The following is an 18,071-nucleotide window of genomic DNA, read 5'->3' as shown; positions in this document are numbered from 1 at the left end:
GAACATAAAAAAAAAGTAAATTATATTTTTTAAAAAGCCTAGTTTAGACTGACTTCCTCCTCTCTCTCCATAGCTCCATCAAGTCACTTCCTGTAATAATCTGTGCAGTGTTTCCCTCTGTGGTGGTCTGAATGAGACGCCCCCACAGGCGTGTTTATTTGAATGTTTAGTCATCAGTTAGTTGAACTGTTTGGCAAAGATTAGGAGATGTAGCCTTGTTGGAGGTGTGTCACTGGGAGTGGGCTTTGAGGTTTCAAAAGTTCATGCCAAGCCCATTTTCCTCCTCTCTCTCTCTCTCTCTTTCCTCTCCCCTGCGCCCCCCCACCACACCTCTCTGTGCCTGCTGCCTGCAAATCAGGATGTAGCTCTCAGCTACTTCTCCAGCACCATGCCTGCCTGCCGCCATTCTCCCTGCCATGATGGTCATGGACCAACCCTCTGAAGCTATAATCAAGCCCCAATTAAATGTTTTCTTCTGTAAGTTGCCCTGGTCATGGTATCCCAAAGCAATAGAAAAGTACTTCTCTCCTCATGTAGTTTTTGTTACCTGAAGGCAGGACTTTGTCTTATTCATACCTGTATCTCTAATGTCTAGGACATAATCATAGCAAATGTGTGTTTGCTAGTGTTTGGTGGCTGTGGGTAGCCGGTTTAAGGTAGACATACTGACTGGTAGGTAGAGGAGTAAGGTAGCTGAGAAGGAAGAAAGGAGGTTAGGGGGACAGAGGATAGACAAGAATTTGTTTATTTGTATGAGGGGTGTGCGTGCGTGCGTGCGTGCATGCATGTGTGTGTGTGTGTGTGTGTGTGTCAAGATGTGCAAGTATGTGTGTGTACATATGTGGAGACCAAAGGTTGATGTCAGGTGTCTTCTTCAATCACCCTCTACCTTATTTATTTATTCACGCATTCATTTGTTTGATATGGCCTCTCACGTAGCTTGAAACTTACTTATTCAGCTATGCTGGCTGGCCAGCGAGCCCCAGGGATCACTCTGTCTGTCTCCACAGTGATGGAGTTACAGACACATGCTGCCATATCTGCCTTTTAAATGAGCACTGGGGTTCCAGACTCAGGTCCTCAGGCTTGCATGGCAAGCATCTGACCAGCTGAGCCATCTCCTAGGCACTAGACAGCAAAACTGACATTCTACACAGTGTGTGTGTGTGTGTGTGTGTGTGTGTGTGTGTGTGTGTGTGTGTGCGTGTGTGCGCGCGTGTGTGTGTGTGTATGTGTGTGTGTGTGTGTGTGTGTGTGCGCGCTGAGGCATACATCAGATAGGAAACATTCTGAGAGTACTTGATTTGGCGAGAGCAAATATTACAGAGGAATACTAGCAGAAGGCAGTGGCAGAGGGAGGTCTGAGTAATCAAAGTGGAAAGCCACTTGAAGAGAAGTGGCAGAAGGTGTGTGGACAGCCTCTATGGTCCCTGGGACTATGTTATTTACCTGTCTGAGGATACTGGTAATGCTTGAGGATACAGAGCTAGAAAATGGAGACAGTGTCCTAGATCCATGCAAGTGAGTCTAAACTAATTACTTTCATCCAAATCAGATCAAATTTTCTGCGATGCAGTTAGAGGGACGTGGTGAGAGAAAAGGGAGAAACTGTAAATCTAGGAGAGACCTGGCCCACTCCGCCCTTCTCCACACACACACACACACACACACACACACACACACACACACGCACACACACACACACCGAGAGCTGCCTCGTCTCCCTCGGGTTGCTGCTGAGATGTCCCTTTGCTCAGATGGGCTCCATGGTTCTCCGACCGCAAACACCACTGTATCCAACCGAGTTTCCCTGTCAGCTCCCTTTTCTGATGGAGGTGATCGGTTTATTTTTTGTCTCCTTAGCACACATCGCCATCCTGCCTGCCCCGTGATATCCAAATCTATTCTGTCTTGAGTTCTGACACCAACGGGGAATTCAGATAATGAGGTATTGTACACTATCCAAATCTGAGCTTTGGATGTAGTAAGAGTCCTTTGAGCAAAGGATTCATCTAAACATCACCTGAATCCGTTCAGTTCTGAAATTCTCTCAATAGCAGAATCCCAATACTGTGAGAATAGATAGCATCCAACACTTTGGCATGTTTATCACAATTATTTATTAATTGATGGTGTGTGTGTGTGTGTGTGTGTGTGTGTGTGTGTGTGTGTGTGTGTGTGTGTGAAAGAGAGAAGAGAGAGAGACAGAGGTGGGAGCTAGTTCTACCTTCTACCACGTTGGATCCTAGGGATCAAACTCAGGTTATCAGACACGGAAGGAAACAAGCACTTTAACCCACTGAGTCATTTCGACTGCCCCTAAGCATCAGGCAGTATGTAATTTACTAATTGCTGGTTTCCTGTATTTTTTTTCCATACTAGACTGTAAGCACACGAGGTCAGGTGTTTCTACCTGTGTCATTCACGGCTATGCCCAAAGCACTTAACAGTGCCTAGCACAGAGTGGGTGCACCGGGGTTTGGTGAATATACACTGATACTTGAAAAGGAAGGAATATATAAAGTTCTGAGTTAAAGCGTATACAGAGTAAAAAAAGGACCTAGAAAGAACATGGAGACCACATTTGAAAGGAAAGATTAAGGAAGCAAAGAAAGGCAGGGGGAGTGGAAGGAGAGCTAGGAAGAAGAATTACCACACAGGTTAGGAGTCTGCAGAAGCTAAGAGCAGTGGTCAACAATGCCAAGTGATACAGAAGTCACAGAGTTCATAACAAGAGAAGTAACCTTGAGGTGAACAAATTGTTGAGGTAGAAGAACCAGATTATGGAGGACTAAAGAGTGAACCATGTTATGGGGTGATGGTGGCACACACCTTTAATTCTATCACTCAAGAGGCAGAGGCAGGAAGGCGGATCTTGAAGTTTGAGGCCAGCTTGGTCTACAGAGGAAGTTCCAAGGCAGCCAGGACCACACAGAGAAGCCCTGTCTTGAAACAAACAAAATAAGAGTGAAACATGTCAAGGCAGTGAAAAGAATGAAAACAAAAGACACTATAGAAAGTATAAAGCAACAGAAAGTGATGAGGCTTCATGAGAAGATGTTGGTTGCATTTGTCTTTGTTTTATTTTGTGGAAATAAAGAGCAAGGCTCTTTGGAGGAGGAACTGTGTGTCATGCTCACTGCTGTGTCCTTGGACTAGTGTCGAGCCTGCGGAGGAGGCAGAGATGTGAAATAAAGACTCTGCATTTAATGGAGAGAAAGGTCAGAATAAAAGCTGAGTGATGAAAGACGGCTCTGGAAGGAGCTGGAGCAGATCTGAATTCACTCGGAAAGGACATCAGTAAGTTGTCCTCAGACACAGGCATGGGCGTGATGGACTAGAGAGGGTTACCATGATGGAGGAAGATGCTGGCACACCTCACGTTGAACATCATCAGTACTGTTCTAAAATAAAAGGAAGAGCCCTTTCCTGAACACCAAGCAGAAGATTCAGGGTGGATACTTGAGAAGAAACATGAAACCATGATCATCAGGAATGGGATGGAGACCCAATAGGAATAAAAGGATAGTTCTGCAATAATAAGCAGAACCAAACTGGGGGTGGGGGTTACAGGTTCTGCTGTGCAATAATCCTCTTGTGCACTGTAAAGATCTGTCACTCAAAAAAGGTCAATAAAAAGCTGACAGGCCAGTAGCTGGGCAGGAAGTCAGGTGGGAAAGCCAAACAGAATGATAGGAACAAGAAGATTGGAGTCAGGAGTCGCCAGCCAGACACAGAGGAAGCAAGATGAGAATGTTGTACTGAGAAAAGGTACCAAACCACCTGGCTAAATATAGATAAGAACTATGGGTTAATTTAAGGGTAAGAGCTAGTTAGTAATAAGCCTGAGCTACCGGTAGAACATTTATAAGTAATATTAAGCCTCTGAGTCAATTATTTGGGAAGGGGTTGCTGGGTATTTGGGAGGTGCTGGCAGGACAGAAACCTCTGATTACAAGGTTCTGCTTAAGTGACTAACCCATTCCCTAGAGATGTGCATGCGGAAGCACTCATGTACCTGCAGTGGGCTTGGACCATGACAGGTCAACCTCACCAAGGTCCTCCAGCTCCTCTTCTGCCTGGTTGAGGGAGACGGAGAAGATGCGCACAGACTGGTAGGCAGCAGTGTCAGACAACTCCTTCGAGGCATTAAAAATCTAGAAAGATCAGCGGGTCAGTTAACTTGATAGATGGCAAACTGGCTTGCAGCTTCTCAGTAAACACTTCTTCCAATCCACTGAGCTCCGTCTGACACTTAAATACACTGAGAACAAATGAATAATCAAATCAGTAACGGGTGGGACCAAAACACCTTGGATCCACTCTGACCAACAGAGACCATGATGAATCACGTTCCAGAAGACAATTCACAAACAATGAAACCTGATCTCTTCCACAGCAGGTCTATACTGGACAAGAAGAGCTGTGTAGATAGAGATGAGGCTAAAGAACAGGATGGATTACATCATTATCTTTCCCCCATGGTTCTGGGGACTGGACCTAGGGCCTAGTGCATGCCAGGTAAACCTTCTACCACTGAGCTACACCTCTCAGCCCATAGCTTACTCTAATTTGAAACTAAAAGACCCATCCCCTCTGGTAACTGATATCTGATAACACAAAGCATTTGAATTAACTTCTTTTAACAATGGTGTTTACAGAGTGTCTGTAGAGACAACATAGACCATGATTTATATAATCTATATACCATTAAAAAAAAACAGATTACAAAGGAACAACATGAAGAATGACTGGAAACTAAGCTATTCTCATCTTGGTCCTGGGGAGTAGTCACCAAGGAAAAGGCCGGCAAGAGAGGTAATCTGAAAAGTGCCGCCCAGGGGAAGGTTCAGGAGAGTCCCAAGGAACTAAAGAAAGAAATGTGTCTGCCCAAAGATACCACATTTCCCCAAACCACTTCACAAACCCTCATGACCCAGTGGTCTGGTGTCATTCTGGACCAGACTGTGTGCACTGCCCAGTGACTTCCTCACTAGGCCTGTGAAGCCCCAGTCCTCTACATCTTAGGAACACCCTGTCTTCTTTGTTTCCTCTTTGTTTCCTGCACTGTTTGTTGTTGGGTTATTGTTTGGGGTTTTGTCTTAGTTAGGGTTTCTACTGCGGCGGCGAAACACCGTGACCAAAAAGCAAGTGGAGGAGGAAAGGGTGTATTAGGCTTACACTTCAGCATTGCTGTTCATCACTGAAGGAAGTCAGGACAGGAACTTAAACAGAGCAGGGTCTTGGAGACAGGAGCTGATGCAGAGGCCATGGAGGGGTCTTGATCCCCACGGATTGCTCTGCCCAACTTCTTATAGAACCCTGGACCAACAGGAACGGCACCACCCACCATGAGCTGGGCCCTCCCCCATTTATCACCAAATGAGAAAATGCCTTACAGCTGGATCTCAAGGAGGCATTTCCTCAGCTGAGGGGCCTTCCTCTGATGACTCTATAGCGTGTGTCAAGTTGACACACAACACCAGCCATTTCAGGTTTTGTTGTTATTGTTGTTTCCTTTATTTTAAAAAGAATAGATGGGCAACATCTTGGTTTAGCTTTTGTATTTGCGTATGTGTTTGCTCTTGAGTCCTCTCAACCACCACCCCCCACCCAGAGCAGTCCAGCTTCTCGGAAAAACAAAGGACCAGCAGGATCATCAGGAAGGCCAGTTACCATTTGCCTCAGGGAGCAGGCTCTCCAGCTGAGTCTGGCTGCCACAGCAAGGCACAGGAAGCCAGGATACTTTGCATTGGCCTCCAGCCACAGAGACAGCAGCTGCTTCGCTTTACCTCCCACCCTCCACAGAGAATACAGCTGGCCTTCCGGCCCACGGTCCAGGAGAAGGGGAAGGATGGAGGAGCTGGGCTGCCCCACAGCATTTCATTGAAAAAATGCTGCCCCTAGAATCGCCTTTTGGTTGGCCACTGCGCTGGCTGCAGCCAACAACATAACCAGATACAAATGAAACGGCTCTCAGGTCACTGCGGGAGCCACAGCCTGATGTGTCTCCTGGGTGGCAGCAACGCCAGCCTGTCAAGGTCTCCATACTCAGGACAGACATTACATACGGTCTCAGGAAAGTTCCACTGGAAATCCTGATCTGTCTTTAGGATTTTATTACCTGGCAGGTTTAATGGAAAATAAACGGCAAAGAGAAACAAGCTGATGTGCTCACAGTGTGCCCTGGCAGGGAAATTGTTTTTCCGCAGTAGGTACCTGTAAAAAGTCACCTCCTTTGAAATTCAGTTCTGCACCGAGCACGAAGCATCGTATGTTGCTTCCATGGAAACGGTGGATGAAGCTGCTTTCATTCTCTCCACCCACACGAGCTTCCGCACTGCCTGGGAACGCAGGCAGCTCATAGCAGAGATGCCAGCTTGGGAACGCAGGATGGGAGAACATGCTCCCTGTCTTGCTGCCCCATGGCTGCGTCTGCCTGAGTAGTGCCAGGGCAGTAGTCAGGACAGCTGGCATCCTCCTGTACTGTTACCAGCCCATGGAACTCGATCCAAATCATTAGCTGGAAGGTTTCCATCTTTTCTCACATTTACCAGAACTGGAAAGCTGGGCGTTAACAAAATGGGGGTGGGGAAAATTCCTCCTGTACCTGATGACAATTACGTCTGAAATTGGTCCCCTTTCCCACTGCCACTGCCTTTTTTATGGAAGCATTTCCTCTGGGATATTGGCAGCAAATTTAGGAATAAAGAGATTTCAGGAAGATTTTCATTTAAATGACACTTGGTTTCCCTGCTGATGAAAGGGAAGCTTTCCTCCATCTGCTGAGATCAGACTTCATCTCATCAAACACCTCAGTGTAATTATTTCCCTACCAAGTATTTAAATGAGGATGTAAATGAATACCAAGGTATTTGAAGTCATTAACGCTGCCTGGGCTGAGGGAGAGCACCGCTGTCTCTCCAGGGACCAGACCAGTCCCTTCAAAGCAGCTGCTCACCAGTGTTCATTTTGTAACCTTTATACCACATTCTTGAATTAATGAAGACACGTCAAAAATCTATTTCCCTCAGAGGATCTAAGCATGGGGTCTGCAAGGGGGAGCAAGACGTGTGTGAGTGTGTATGTGAACGTGTGCAGATGTAAATGTGTGTGTGCCCACACTCATACACGTGATAGACAGATATCTAGTGATCGACATGGGAGAATTTGCAGATTTAGTACCTCGTTCCCCTTCTCCTCTGTCAGTTCTAAGGCTGAGGTAATAACTGTATGTAAGCCATCCACTGTACTTCTAAGAGTCTTCTACTGGAATGTGGTACCCATCCCTCTCTTCTGTATATTAGCTTCTCTATGTGTAAAATACAAAAGAGGGGAGTGCACAGTGACTGAACACTCGGCCTTCCTGTCTGATACTAGCCATCTTTTCCTGAGCCTCACTAGAAATATCTGAGTCTTAAGACCTACCCTGAGGTGGCAGATGAACATTTAGACTTTTCTCCATTTATAAACATCTCACTCAGTGTTATAAATAACATTCAGCTTTAAAATTCCATTTTACCCTAACAACAAGATGGGCATACAATCTGCCATTTCCTTCTTTGAATGTGAAGAGGGGTAGGTTATAGTGAGAATCTTACCTCCTCAAAAAGGCACACGGAGGGAGGAAAGGGAAGGGAGACAGACACTGTGCGTGTGTGCGTGTGTGCACTGGGAATCCGTGCAGGGGAAGGAGCGAAGGAATAAAGGGGGAGTCGTGCAACGCACCCTTCCTACCAGAAAACAAGGTTCTGCAAACTGTTAAAAGACTGAAAAAATGTGGCTTTTGGTACTATCGCACCTAAAATGCTGCCTTGCAAACTAAGTGCCTCGTTGAGAGAGAGAGAGAGAGAGAGAGAGAGAGAGAGAGAGAGAGAGAGAGAGAGAGTTAACACATATGTTTCAGATAGAATCCTCCTCTTTTCTGTCCCCCTTCATCTCAGAGCTCTCAGCCCTGAGTTAATTCAGAAGATGCTCCAGAGAAAATTCCAGGCAGAAAGAACGTGTTTACGCTTAGCAATCAAGATCTGATTTAGCTTGACAGAAAATGGGATGGGATCCCTTGGCATAGGCTGCAATTGAGAAAGTTACTCTATAGATACAAACAGATCTGGTCCATGCCTTCCTGTGAAAACACAGAAGTACTTAAAACACGAGGGAAAGCACTGCTTTCTCTAATGACTTAACAGCAAGGCCACTTCTGTACAAAACCATGCTTTCTATCAGGATGAAACCTCACATCCGTGTCCATTCAAACATGCCAACAAGGTCCAGGCCAAGTTCAGCTTAATAGGCACTTCAATTCAAAATACTTCCATATAATTAACGAATTAAGGCAGGAAGTAAGAGTTCACAAAACACTGATTAGAAAAATTTATATACAAGAAGTTAGATTTTTGAATTAGTAACATGGGTAAAATGAAGTATATATGTCGATCTTTTTAATAGCATTGTTTAGCAATAGGTTTTCTTAAAGGGAATAATGAAACTATAAAGAATAAAAGCTATAGAAACAAGCCAAGCAGTGGTTGAGTATGCCTTTAATCCCAGAACTTGGGAGGTAGAGGCAGGTGGATCTCTTGAGTTCGAGGCCAGCCTAGTCTACAGAGCTAATTCCAGGACAGCCAGGGCCCAGGGCTAAACAAAGAAATCCTGTCTCAAAAAAGAAAAAAAAAAAGTCTTACAGTATATAAAAGTATTCTAGTTTATACTTTTTTAATGATTTATTTTTTATTTTATATGCATTGGTGTTCTGCCTGCATGTGTGTCTGTTGGATCCCCTGGAACTGGACTTACAGACAGTTATGAGGTGGCATGTAGGTGCTGGGAATTGAACCTGGGTCCTCTGGAAGAACAGCCAGTGCTCTTGACCACTGAGTCATCTCTCCAGCCCATCTAGTTCATAGTTTTATCAAAGAGAGAATTGAAAGGAAAGCCTGGCTTGGTTGTACAGAGTCCTAAACCTCAAACTTAAATACTTCTCAAAAACAAAATGGATAGTCAAGAAAGGCAAGAAGAGAGAAATCAACTACAACAGAAACTCAGTTTGGAGGACAGAGCTAGGGATAGCAGTAAACTTTAACCTCTTCAAGGAGAAAACTGAGCACATAAACACAATTAGTGCCAACTCGTAACTACTGATTTAATCAATAGCTTACTTCTCTAGGTTGTTAAATGAAATTATTTAATATGAAAGCACTCAGATTAGATCTTGCACATAAGTACCTAATAAACAGAAACAGCCTTTCTTTTCCTTATTACTCTTTTTTTTTTCCTTCTTCTTCTCCTTCTCCTCCTCCCCATTATCATCAACATTTCTTGTCAGCTGAGACTCTCCAAATTACCTGTAACACAGTCATCTGCATGTTACTCTGTCCACTGCACAGCCAGACATCTCCAAATAAGACATCGTGAACCCTCAGGGTGACATTGCTTGTCCCCAAAGTCTGTTGTGCCATTACTTCAAAAGGTCCTCCAGGCTTCATGGGATCCAGTACCACCATCCAGGTGTTGGAGGGTGCTGAAATAACAAGAGATCCAAGGAATTAACCAACCAGCCAACCACTGACAATGAAGTAAAACCCCGCACTCACTCCATTTGTGGCCATGCCCAGGCTCTGTGACAAACTGTATTCAAAGCTATAAAGACTGGCCAAACTCCAGACAAGGGGGATGGAGCTGTCGAGAACAGCAGCCTTTTTATCCTTAATCTGTACCAATCCTTTCTTATTTTTATCTAAGGCGTTTACAAGAAAAATTAGTTACCCAGTTATAATCCTAAATTAGGAGAGACAAAAATACACATAGATTAAAATTCAAGGACGGTTAGTTAAAAAAATTTTTTTAAACCCATAAAATAGAATTCTCATTACACTATCCAACTGTCAATATTACCATAATCTAATCTTTCTGATTTACACAGCACCCTGAACTAATTTGCAATTTTCCAATCAAATGGGAGCACAGGCTAAGAATCATTTCTAATCTGAATCTTCCCTTTACTAAGCAGGGTCACCCTTGTCACCCCTACCTCCTCCACACTGCTAACACGGCCAGTGGCACTGGGTTCTCCCATTAACCAGCAGGTGCATGGAGGAATCGGTGCATCAACAAGTAGTGGGAGGCGTATAAATTAATCTCCGTGGAAAAGATATTTTAACTTGCCCCATAGATTATTTCAGAATGACATACAAGACCTGAGGTCTGGGGACTCCACTGAGGAAAGGAGAAGCTATTAAAGACCCTATTTTAGAAATCCATAGCTTGCTCCCTGGAAACCACACCTCCCATTGCCCTTCTCCTCAGTTACTGGATCACTGCTGTCAACGTCATACTCAGAGATTTAGGGAAAATGTCCTCCAAATGGTAAAAGTATGAAAAGAAAAAAAAAAAAGAAGAAGAACCAGAAAACATGAAAAAGGTAGAATAGTGAAATACGAACATAGAAAAGGCAGAGAAAACAAAATTTTCACATAAAAATGTCAAACCGTGAACTGGCTTATCAGTTGCCATCAGATCAATCTCAATTCAAAGGGAAAGAGAGACCTGGCAACAGAGCATTGTAAAGTTATTCTCCTAATCTCTAAAAAGAAATAATTACATAAATGCCATCCAAATACCTACTCCATGCCGGACACTGTCTGAGGCTCTTTCTAGCCAGAGACAACTAAGCAGAAACAGATGTCCAGATGCACACTGGAAAATCAGGAAAAACTGAAGCTATAAAAGGTTGCTTAGAATGCTGGAGGAAATGTCTAAATGTTTGGTTTTCTGAAAAGCAAAACCAGCTGAGCATGCCGCTCACCTCCAGGAGGTCTGCTAAGCCCAGGACCACGTGTTCACTATTGTATTTCTCTGACCAACAGCCAAGCATCAGCATAGAAACTGCAGAAAAATCACTGCTAAACCAGAAAAATCACTGTTTTGGAAACAGTGGGCAGCTGGTACAGACTGTGTCGCACAGGTGTGATGTGCTCCGTATGGCTCACGCTTCTGAACAGGCAGACGTTCCAATCTGTCCTAATACAGGCTTGCCAAGGTCTTTCCAGGCTTCCTGCACCGACACATCTCCCTGAGGCTCTGTCCTCTTGCCAACAACACTGCTCGAATGGGCTGATGGGGTCAACTGCCAGAAAGCCTAACACAGGACTCTTTCTTAGACTTCTGCAATCGTCCATGCATTCAGAAGTATTAATTGGGTATTTTACCTTAGCTTTTCAGCACCCATGGCTGGTGACAAAAACTCCTCTCCCCAGCACTTCCAACAGGTGTTAATGTCTATGGTGGTTTGAGTAAGACTGGTTCCCCATAGGCTCAAATACTTGAATGCTTAGGGAGAGGCATTAGGTGTGGCTTTGTCAGAGGAATTCCGTCACTGAGGGTGGGCTTTGGTGTTCCAAATGCTCAAGCCAGGCCCAGCAACTCTCTTGCTGCCGCCTGCTTATCCAGATATAGAACTCTCAGCTCCCTCTCCAGCACCATGTCTGTCTATGGGTCACCATGTTTCCTGCCATGATGATAATGGACTAAACCTCTGAACCTGTAAGCCAGCCCCATTTAAATGTGTTCCTTTATAAGAAGAATTGCCATGGTTACGGTGTCTCTTCACAGCAATGGAAACTCTAACTAAGACAATGTCCAACAACAAAAAGACAAGAAGGAGAATTGGCAAAACAGCACCACCATCTCACCTCAGCCAGAAAAATGAATGGGCCTAGAACCTGGGGAAATCCGGACCTGAAGACTGAGCGCTGATCTCAACATCTTTTGTCCCAGATAAACTTGCCTTCAACTTCTGAAAAAGCCTCCTTCTTGGCTACCTAGCCTAAGATCTTTGGATTTCTAGTGTTTTTCCTCTCTTATTTAAGAAAAGAAAAATAAGCCCTGACACAATGCTGTATTGGGTGACAAAGCAGGAGAAACTTGGTGTACAGCAGAGAATTCATGGATGGGCACACCCATTCAAGAGATGACTCACACAAACTATAGGATCTGCTTCTGCGTGTGTACTGTCTGCAGGAAGGAGTACAGCACCTGGGATGTCTTAGACCAAGGGTGGGATTCTAAAGTCAGAAGCTACCATGTTTCACAAGGAGAACTGACTAGTCCTTAGACTGTTCAGAACAGGTTGGCTGATGGGGAGCATACCATAGGCCACTTATGAGCTTTTAGGAAGTATGTTAACCCATCAGGTATGCTAGGATGGGTGCAGATAGTAAATCTGAGCCAGCAACCATAAGTCATCCAACATCCAATGGGCTTTCTGCTGGTCCGTGGCCTTCTGAGTCACAGTTGCTCTGGTCTTGCCTTCTGGACAACAGTCACTTGCCACTTTGTAAACTCTTGTGCCAGCCCTGGCCCAGGTTTCTCTAAGTTTTCATTTTCAACGCATTAAGACCTCTGCGTCCTTACATTCTTTCTCCTACCATCTAGGAAGACTAATCTCCTTGCTTCACTATACAGCTACTTAGCCTGCATACATTTTTACCCAGCACCCCATCAAGTAAATGAGAAAAATAAACTCCAACCCTGGGCTACACTGAGAGGAAAGCCATGCAAACTGATGAGGGCTTTATGTGTTCACAGTAACATGTCTGGTGGCTTGCCCCTGACTATTACAGGCAAGGGCACACACAAAGAAAGAGCTCTCTGTCTCCTTTCTCTCTCCATCTTCCCCCAGATAACTCTAGCCTCAAGATGGAAACCACAATCAAAGGGATAAGATAAAAATAATTTGTGTAGAGATGATTAGTCATAAAGTATTTCTTTGCTTTTCTTCTTATTAATCACATCAAATGTTAATTATTTTTCAGATTATTGTGCCCAATACCAAAAAGGGGGACCGGATACCCACAGCCTTTATTTTCCCAGGAGGAAAACCTAGGGTTAAAAGAAACAGCTCTCTTCACTTCTCCACACAGATCCCTGACTGGCCACCAGCTGTAACATGAGTCTGTGCCTTTTAAATGTGGTTCAAAGGTAAAGAGGGCCTTACTGCCTAAACCATCCCTTCCTACCTACATTTAATCTATAGGGCTTGACTGTAATTTTGCCACTGTGGTGAATCATAATGTAAATATCTGATATTTCTGATGGTCTTAGGTGACCCCTGTAAAAGAGTCATTCAACCCCCAAAGGGGTTACAACCCACAGGTTGCTGCTTTAGAACACAGAGGTAGAAGAACAAGAAGTTCAATGTCATTCTCAGCTACTTAACGTATTTGAGGACAGACTAGACAGAAATCACAGGCAGTCTTGGAATTCTTCACGTTTGGTTTATCTCGCAAATTACAAAGAGGGACTGGAGAGATGGCTCAGCAGTTAAGAGTGCATGCTGCTCTTGTGGAGGACCTGAGCTTGGTTCCCAGAATCCACTCTTATATATCTCTATCCCTTCTACAGGGACCACAGCCATACTCTCAAGTCAAGCCCTCATCATGTATATCTATCTGCACATCATAAGAGCCTGCTAACAGCTCTACCAACCCTATCTGATGGGTGTCACACCCTTTCCATCTGCTTGTGTGCTTTTATTGCTTAAAATCTATAGATCCAGGATATATGTGCCTTAGCAAAGACACAAGTCTCCACACTGTCCCATCTCCTGTCATCCGCCACCCGTCACTCAGCCCAGTGTTCTAGACCCACATACCTCCACGGCACTTCTCCGATGTTATACATGTACTCCTACCCCTTTGCCTATATCCAGGGTGTTCCCTCTACTGAATTTGTGCCTCTTCTTTCAAGACTAGTCTTTAAGTTCATTAACCCTACTTCCCTGCTAAGCTCCCACACGCACTTCCTTACTGTGGCACATAGCTCACCTATCTATAAGTGTTCTTTACTTTCCTAACCTCCCCTAACCTTCAGGCTTCATTAAGGGGAGGCTAAATCACTTCTATGCATCACTTTATCATCAGTATCTGGCACATAGTAGCTACTCAATAAATATTTGAATATCTGGGTAAATAATAGTGGCAGTAATAGTAACAATAATGACCACTCAAGTCAATGTGCCAAGCACTGTTCCAACAACTTCGTGTGTGTTTACTCATTTAGTCCTCATGATAATCCATTAAGAAGTAGTACCACCGCCAGGCAGTGGTGGCGCACACCTTTAATCCCAGCACTCGGGAGACAGAGCCAGGCGGATCTCTGTGAGTTCGAGGTTAGCCTGGTCTACAGAGAGAGATCCAGGACAGGCACCAAAACTACACAGAGAAACCCTGTTTCGAAAAAACAAAACACAAAACAAAACAAAAAAGAATTAGTACCACCTCTACTTTATACATGGAAAACACACTGTCACTGAGATATTTGCTAATATGTCAAAATTATATACCCAGAAATGACAGTCAGAATCAGAACCTAGACAGTGAACTCCAATGCCAAAGCTATTTATCAGATCTCCAATCTGACTCTTTTTTTTTTAATGTTAAGACCTTTTTTCATAAAGTGTGTTTGTGTGTGTGTGTGTGTGTGTGTGTGTGTGTGTGTGTATCCATGTGCACCATGGATATGCAGGTGCCCAGAGTAACCAGAAGAGGGCATCAGAGCATCCAGCTCCCCAGAGCTGGAGTTTACAAGGTGCTATAAGTCACCCAGTGTGAGTGCTGGGAACTGAACCCAGGTCCTCTGCAGGAGCAGCAAGAGCTCTTAATCACTGACCATTCCTCTCAAATCTAGAATGACTGGCTCTCTGGCATGTACAATTCAGCCCAAATATCATCTTCTGTGCAACTTTCCCAAAGCAACCAGGCTGAGGTAGATATCGCTCTTCTCGTAGAACTCCTCAGATAATATCAGTGTCCATCAAACTTCTGCATAATTTGTTCTGTTCAACAAGGTCCTTGGCAAAAGGAACTTTGAGCCTTGTTACTATTTGCGGTATCTTTGGTGCTATCCACATAGTAAATACTCAAATAACTTTTATGGTTGGATGGAAGGATGGATGGATGGATGGATGGATGGATGGACGGACGGAAGGATGGACGGATGGATGGATGGACAGCCTGAGCTGGAGCTATCAGCGTTCATTTTCAGATAATCCACCAGGTGGCAGAAGAAGACAATAACTGAACAGCGAACGGGCTGCCTTACCTTTCACACTGGTCACTTTCTTCATGATGGTTCCCTGACCTTGGCACAAGGTCACTGTCACTGTGGCTCCAGGTGTACCAAAGCCCCAGATCACTGCCCCTGAAGGCTCCTTCTGCAGCACCATGTAATTATCGATGTATGAGGCAAAGCGAAAACCAATACCTAAAAATGTTGGCAAACACTTAGGAAAATATCACCAGGGAGATTGAGCACCAAGTGGATCTGGTAAAACAGGAAGTAACATGCAGTCCCTATACAAAAGAATGACTCTACTCAAGCCTTATAATCTTCCAAAACTAGACCTTGTTGCTCTTAACTAGATAAGCAACATAAGAAGAGTTCCCAACAATATGCATTGCAGCATAACATGGTCATTAAGGAAAACTTAGACCCCAAGGCAACAACCAATGTACATACTCTCCTTCCCTCCCCTTCATAGTTCTTGATCAACCCCACACCCCACACCTTGCTCTAAAACTTGGCTCTAGCACTTAACTTTTCTTCTTCAAATCACTAAAACGCACCGTCCATGTACCTCACAGATGGTGTTTATAAGAAAAACAAACCACTTCCTTCCCCAACTCTCCGTCACTATACCCACTCCTAGTAGCTAGGAAGGAATAGAAAAAAGCCCGTCTCCAACACAGCTTCTCTAATGCTGTGCCCATCTTCATCTCCCCCTTTCCATCTTATCACTGCCAAATCCCTTCAAACATTTCTCTTGGTGCTTATGATTGTTTATTTTGTCGTTGCTGTTTGGTTTATTTTATTTAGGGGGGGTGTTTTTATTTTTGTTTGTTTTTTGTTTGTTTCTGTTTTTGATGACCCGGTATACCACGCTTATGACTGTGACAATTTATCTTCCTGGTAAGTTCAGATAAATTCAGGACACAAAAATAAGATCATGGAGAGGCAGAAGGTTAAAATCTCAGGGAAAATGTCTTGTAACCATTTCACAGGCGAAGGAAAGAGGAGGCATACTTGCATATTGGATTCTGTGCTAGGAGTCACTAACAAGACTGAATAAGAATTCACTTTAACGAGATCATTTCTATTTTTAACCCACAGCCTATATTGAAGTACTTTTTAAATAACAAGCATTGATCCACATGATCCCAGTGAGCTCACAGAAATTTAACTAGGAAAATCATAAAACTTACATCCCAATTTGTCTCAACAGGAAAGAGTTTTTTAAAAATTCTCCAAAGAAAATAATTTACAAAATTAAGGGTTGTTTTGTTTTTTCACTTTTTTTTTTTTTTTTTTTTTTTTTTTAATAAAAGTGATAGGCAGGAAAGAGAATTAGAATTAACAAAGCCGACATTTTCCTCCCTGGAAGCTACAAAAGATGGCAGGCCCCTTAGGCTATACTTAACAGGGCAGTAGAGCTAATGGGGGTCTCCTCACAAGCTTGGTGGCCCACTTATACTGCTCTTAGAGTACCAGGCTCTAGTGCCTGAAAAATCCTCCGCTCTCTTTCTCACTCGGGAGTCCATTTGATCACAAAGCCTACATGACACTCAAAGTTCATCCAGAAGGCCTAACAAGCTCAAGATGTATGTACCATGAGCAAAATACTCTGGGACCACAACATCCCAGAATTGCATAAGCAGGTTGGCAGCCTGCTGGGGAAACCGGGAGGCATATGTGTGGGAGGGCCCTGTCTTGGGTAGATACAGAACAAAAGCTGAAAAGCAAATGCATAAATAAGAGCTAAGCAGAGAGAGGGCTGGAGTCAGAGGGATGGAGGGAAGAAAATGTTGCTTACATATTGGAGTATGCAGCCAGTAGTCCATAGGCTGGGGAATGCCTTTTCAAGCCAGTCTGTGTTTGCCAACACACATTTATAGAACCTCTCCGTGAACAGCTTCATGATGAGCAAAAGATCTTAGAGGTGGAAACTATCTGATAATAATAGTATAAATCATGTTACTTACTGATCAAGAGATATAAACACATTACCCATCAAGGGACTAGGGCACAACTAAATTAAGCAATTTTTTAAAGAATAGTTAGAACAGCTGTGAACTCAACAAATATCTCTTTATGGATACCTACTGTGTGCCAGACATTATTTTACACACTGAGGCTATAACGGCGAAGGGAAAATACTACCAATAATAGATCTTAAAAAATATTCTTGCTGCCAGAGATTTTACAGTCTACTAGGGGCTTACACATGTGACAGTGTGGTTAAGATACTGGAGACAGTAATTTTTCTGACTGGCCTCAGAAGGTAGTTTATGACAGCATTAGAATCCATGTCATCTAATTCCAAAGGTATTATAACTTCCCTTTCTGCTTCAGTTAGATTGTGACGATAATGCAAAGAAAAACTATATACTCTATCCTTACAAAGCTCGCATTCTAAGTTGAACAGACAGTGAAACATACTGAGGAACTGAGCAAGGGGCAGAAAAGAATGGCATATCTCCAACAACCATGCATATTCAGACATGAATTTTTTTTAAGGTGTTGGATTTCTCCCTTCCTTTGGGAAGTGAAGTAGAAAACAGGAGTGAGTGCTGTGAAGAAGACGCAATCATTACAAGCAGACTAACAAATATTTTAGGGGAGTAGGTTGCCTCTGATGGGAAGCCAACCGATGTACTAGTGAAGAGCACACTGGCCACCGAGTTGTAGTCCTGAAACTGGGTGGTGAGTTTATTGGTAACTCTCATTGCTAAATGTAACTTTTTATTACATTAGAAACATGAGCAAAAGGGGAGAGTTAAAGGAAAGATATTAGGATATGCAAGGAAGAAGGGAGGGAGAGAAATCTGGAGCATGAATGGATGATACTGTCAAGTGCAAATCAAGGTCATGTAATATGGCCCAAAGGAAATAAAACAATGATAGTAAATATGACAGGCCTTAAGAGAAAAACTAAGAAAACAGTGGCTTACTGTCTGTACCTTCTCCCTGCCTCCTATGATAGGTCCCAAAGATCATGAGAGGGATGAGAAATGGGG

At 43.7% G+C, this 18,071-nt stretch overlaps 1 protein-coding gene across 2 annotated transcripts in view; it reads right to left on the bottom strand.

The window, feature by feature from the left end:
- The window catches only part of Siae (sialic acid acetylesterase), a 36,590-nt gene that overhangs the window by 17,446 nt on the left and 1,073 nt on the right, over window positions 1-18,071 (bottom strand). The window contains exons 2-5 of one of the 2 annotated variants that reach the window (XM_059267645.1): window positions 16,868-17,004; window positions 15,100-15,261; window positions 9,345-9,520; window positions 4,019-4,157 (exon numbers count right to left, since the gene is read on the bottom strand). In XM_059267645.1, coding sequence (XP_059123628.1) covers window positions 4,019-4,157; window positions 9,345-9,520; window positions 15,100-15,261; window positions 16,868-16,895 — 505 coding nt within the window. In that variant the 5' untranslated portion in view covers window positions 16,896-17,004. The remainder of the gene's footprint in view (window positions 1-4,018; window positions 4,158-9,344; window positions 9,521-15,099; window positions 15,262-16,867; window positions 17,005-18,071) is intronic. The other variant, XM_059267644.1, reaches the window with a different exon arrangement.

The sequence above is a fragment of the Peromyscus eremicus genome, chromosome 7, assembly GCF_949786415.1.
Source record: "Peromyscus eremicus chromosome 7, PerEre_H2_v1, whole genome shotgun sequence".
Lineage (NCBI taxonomy): Eukaryota > Metazoa > Chordata > Mammalia > Rodentia > Cricetidae > Peromyscus > Peromyscus eremicus.
This window is presented reverse-complemented; position numbering and strand designations above follow the sequence as displayed.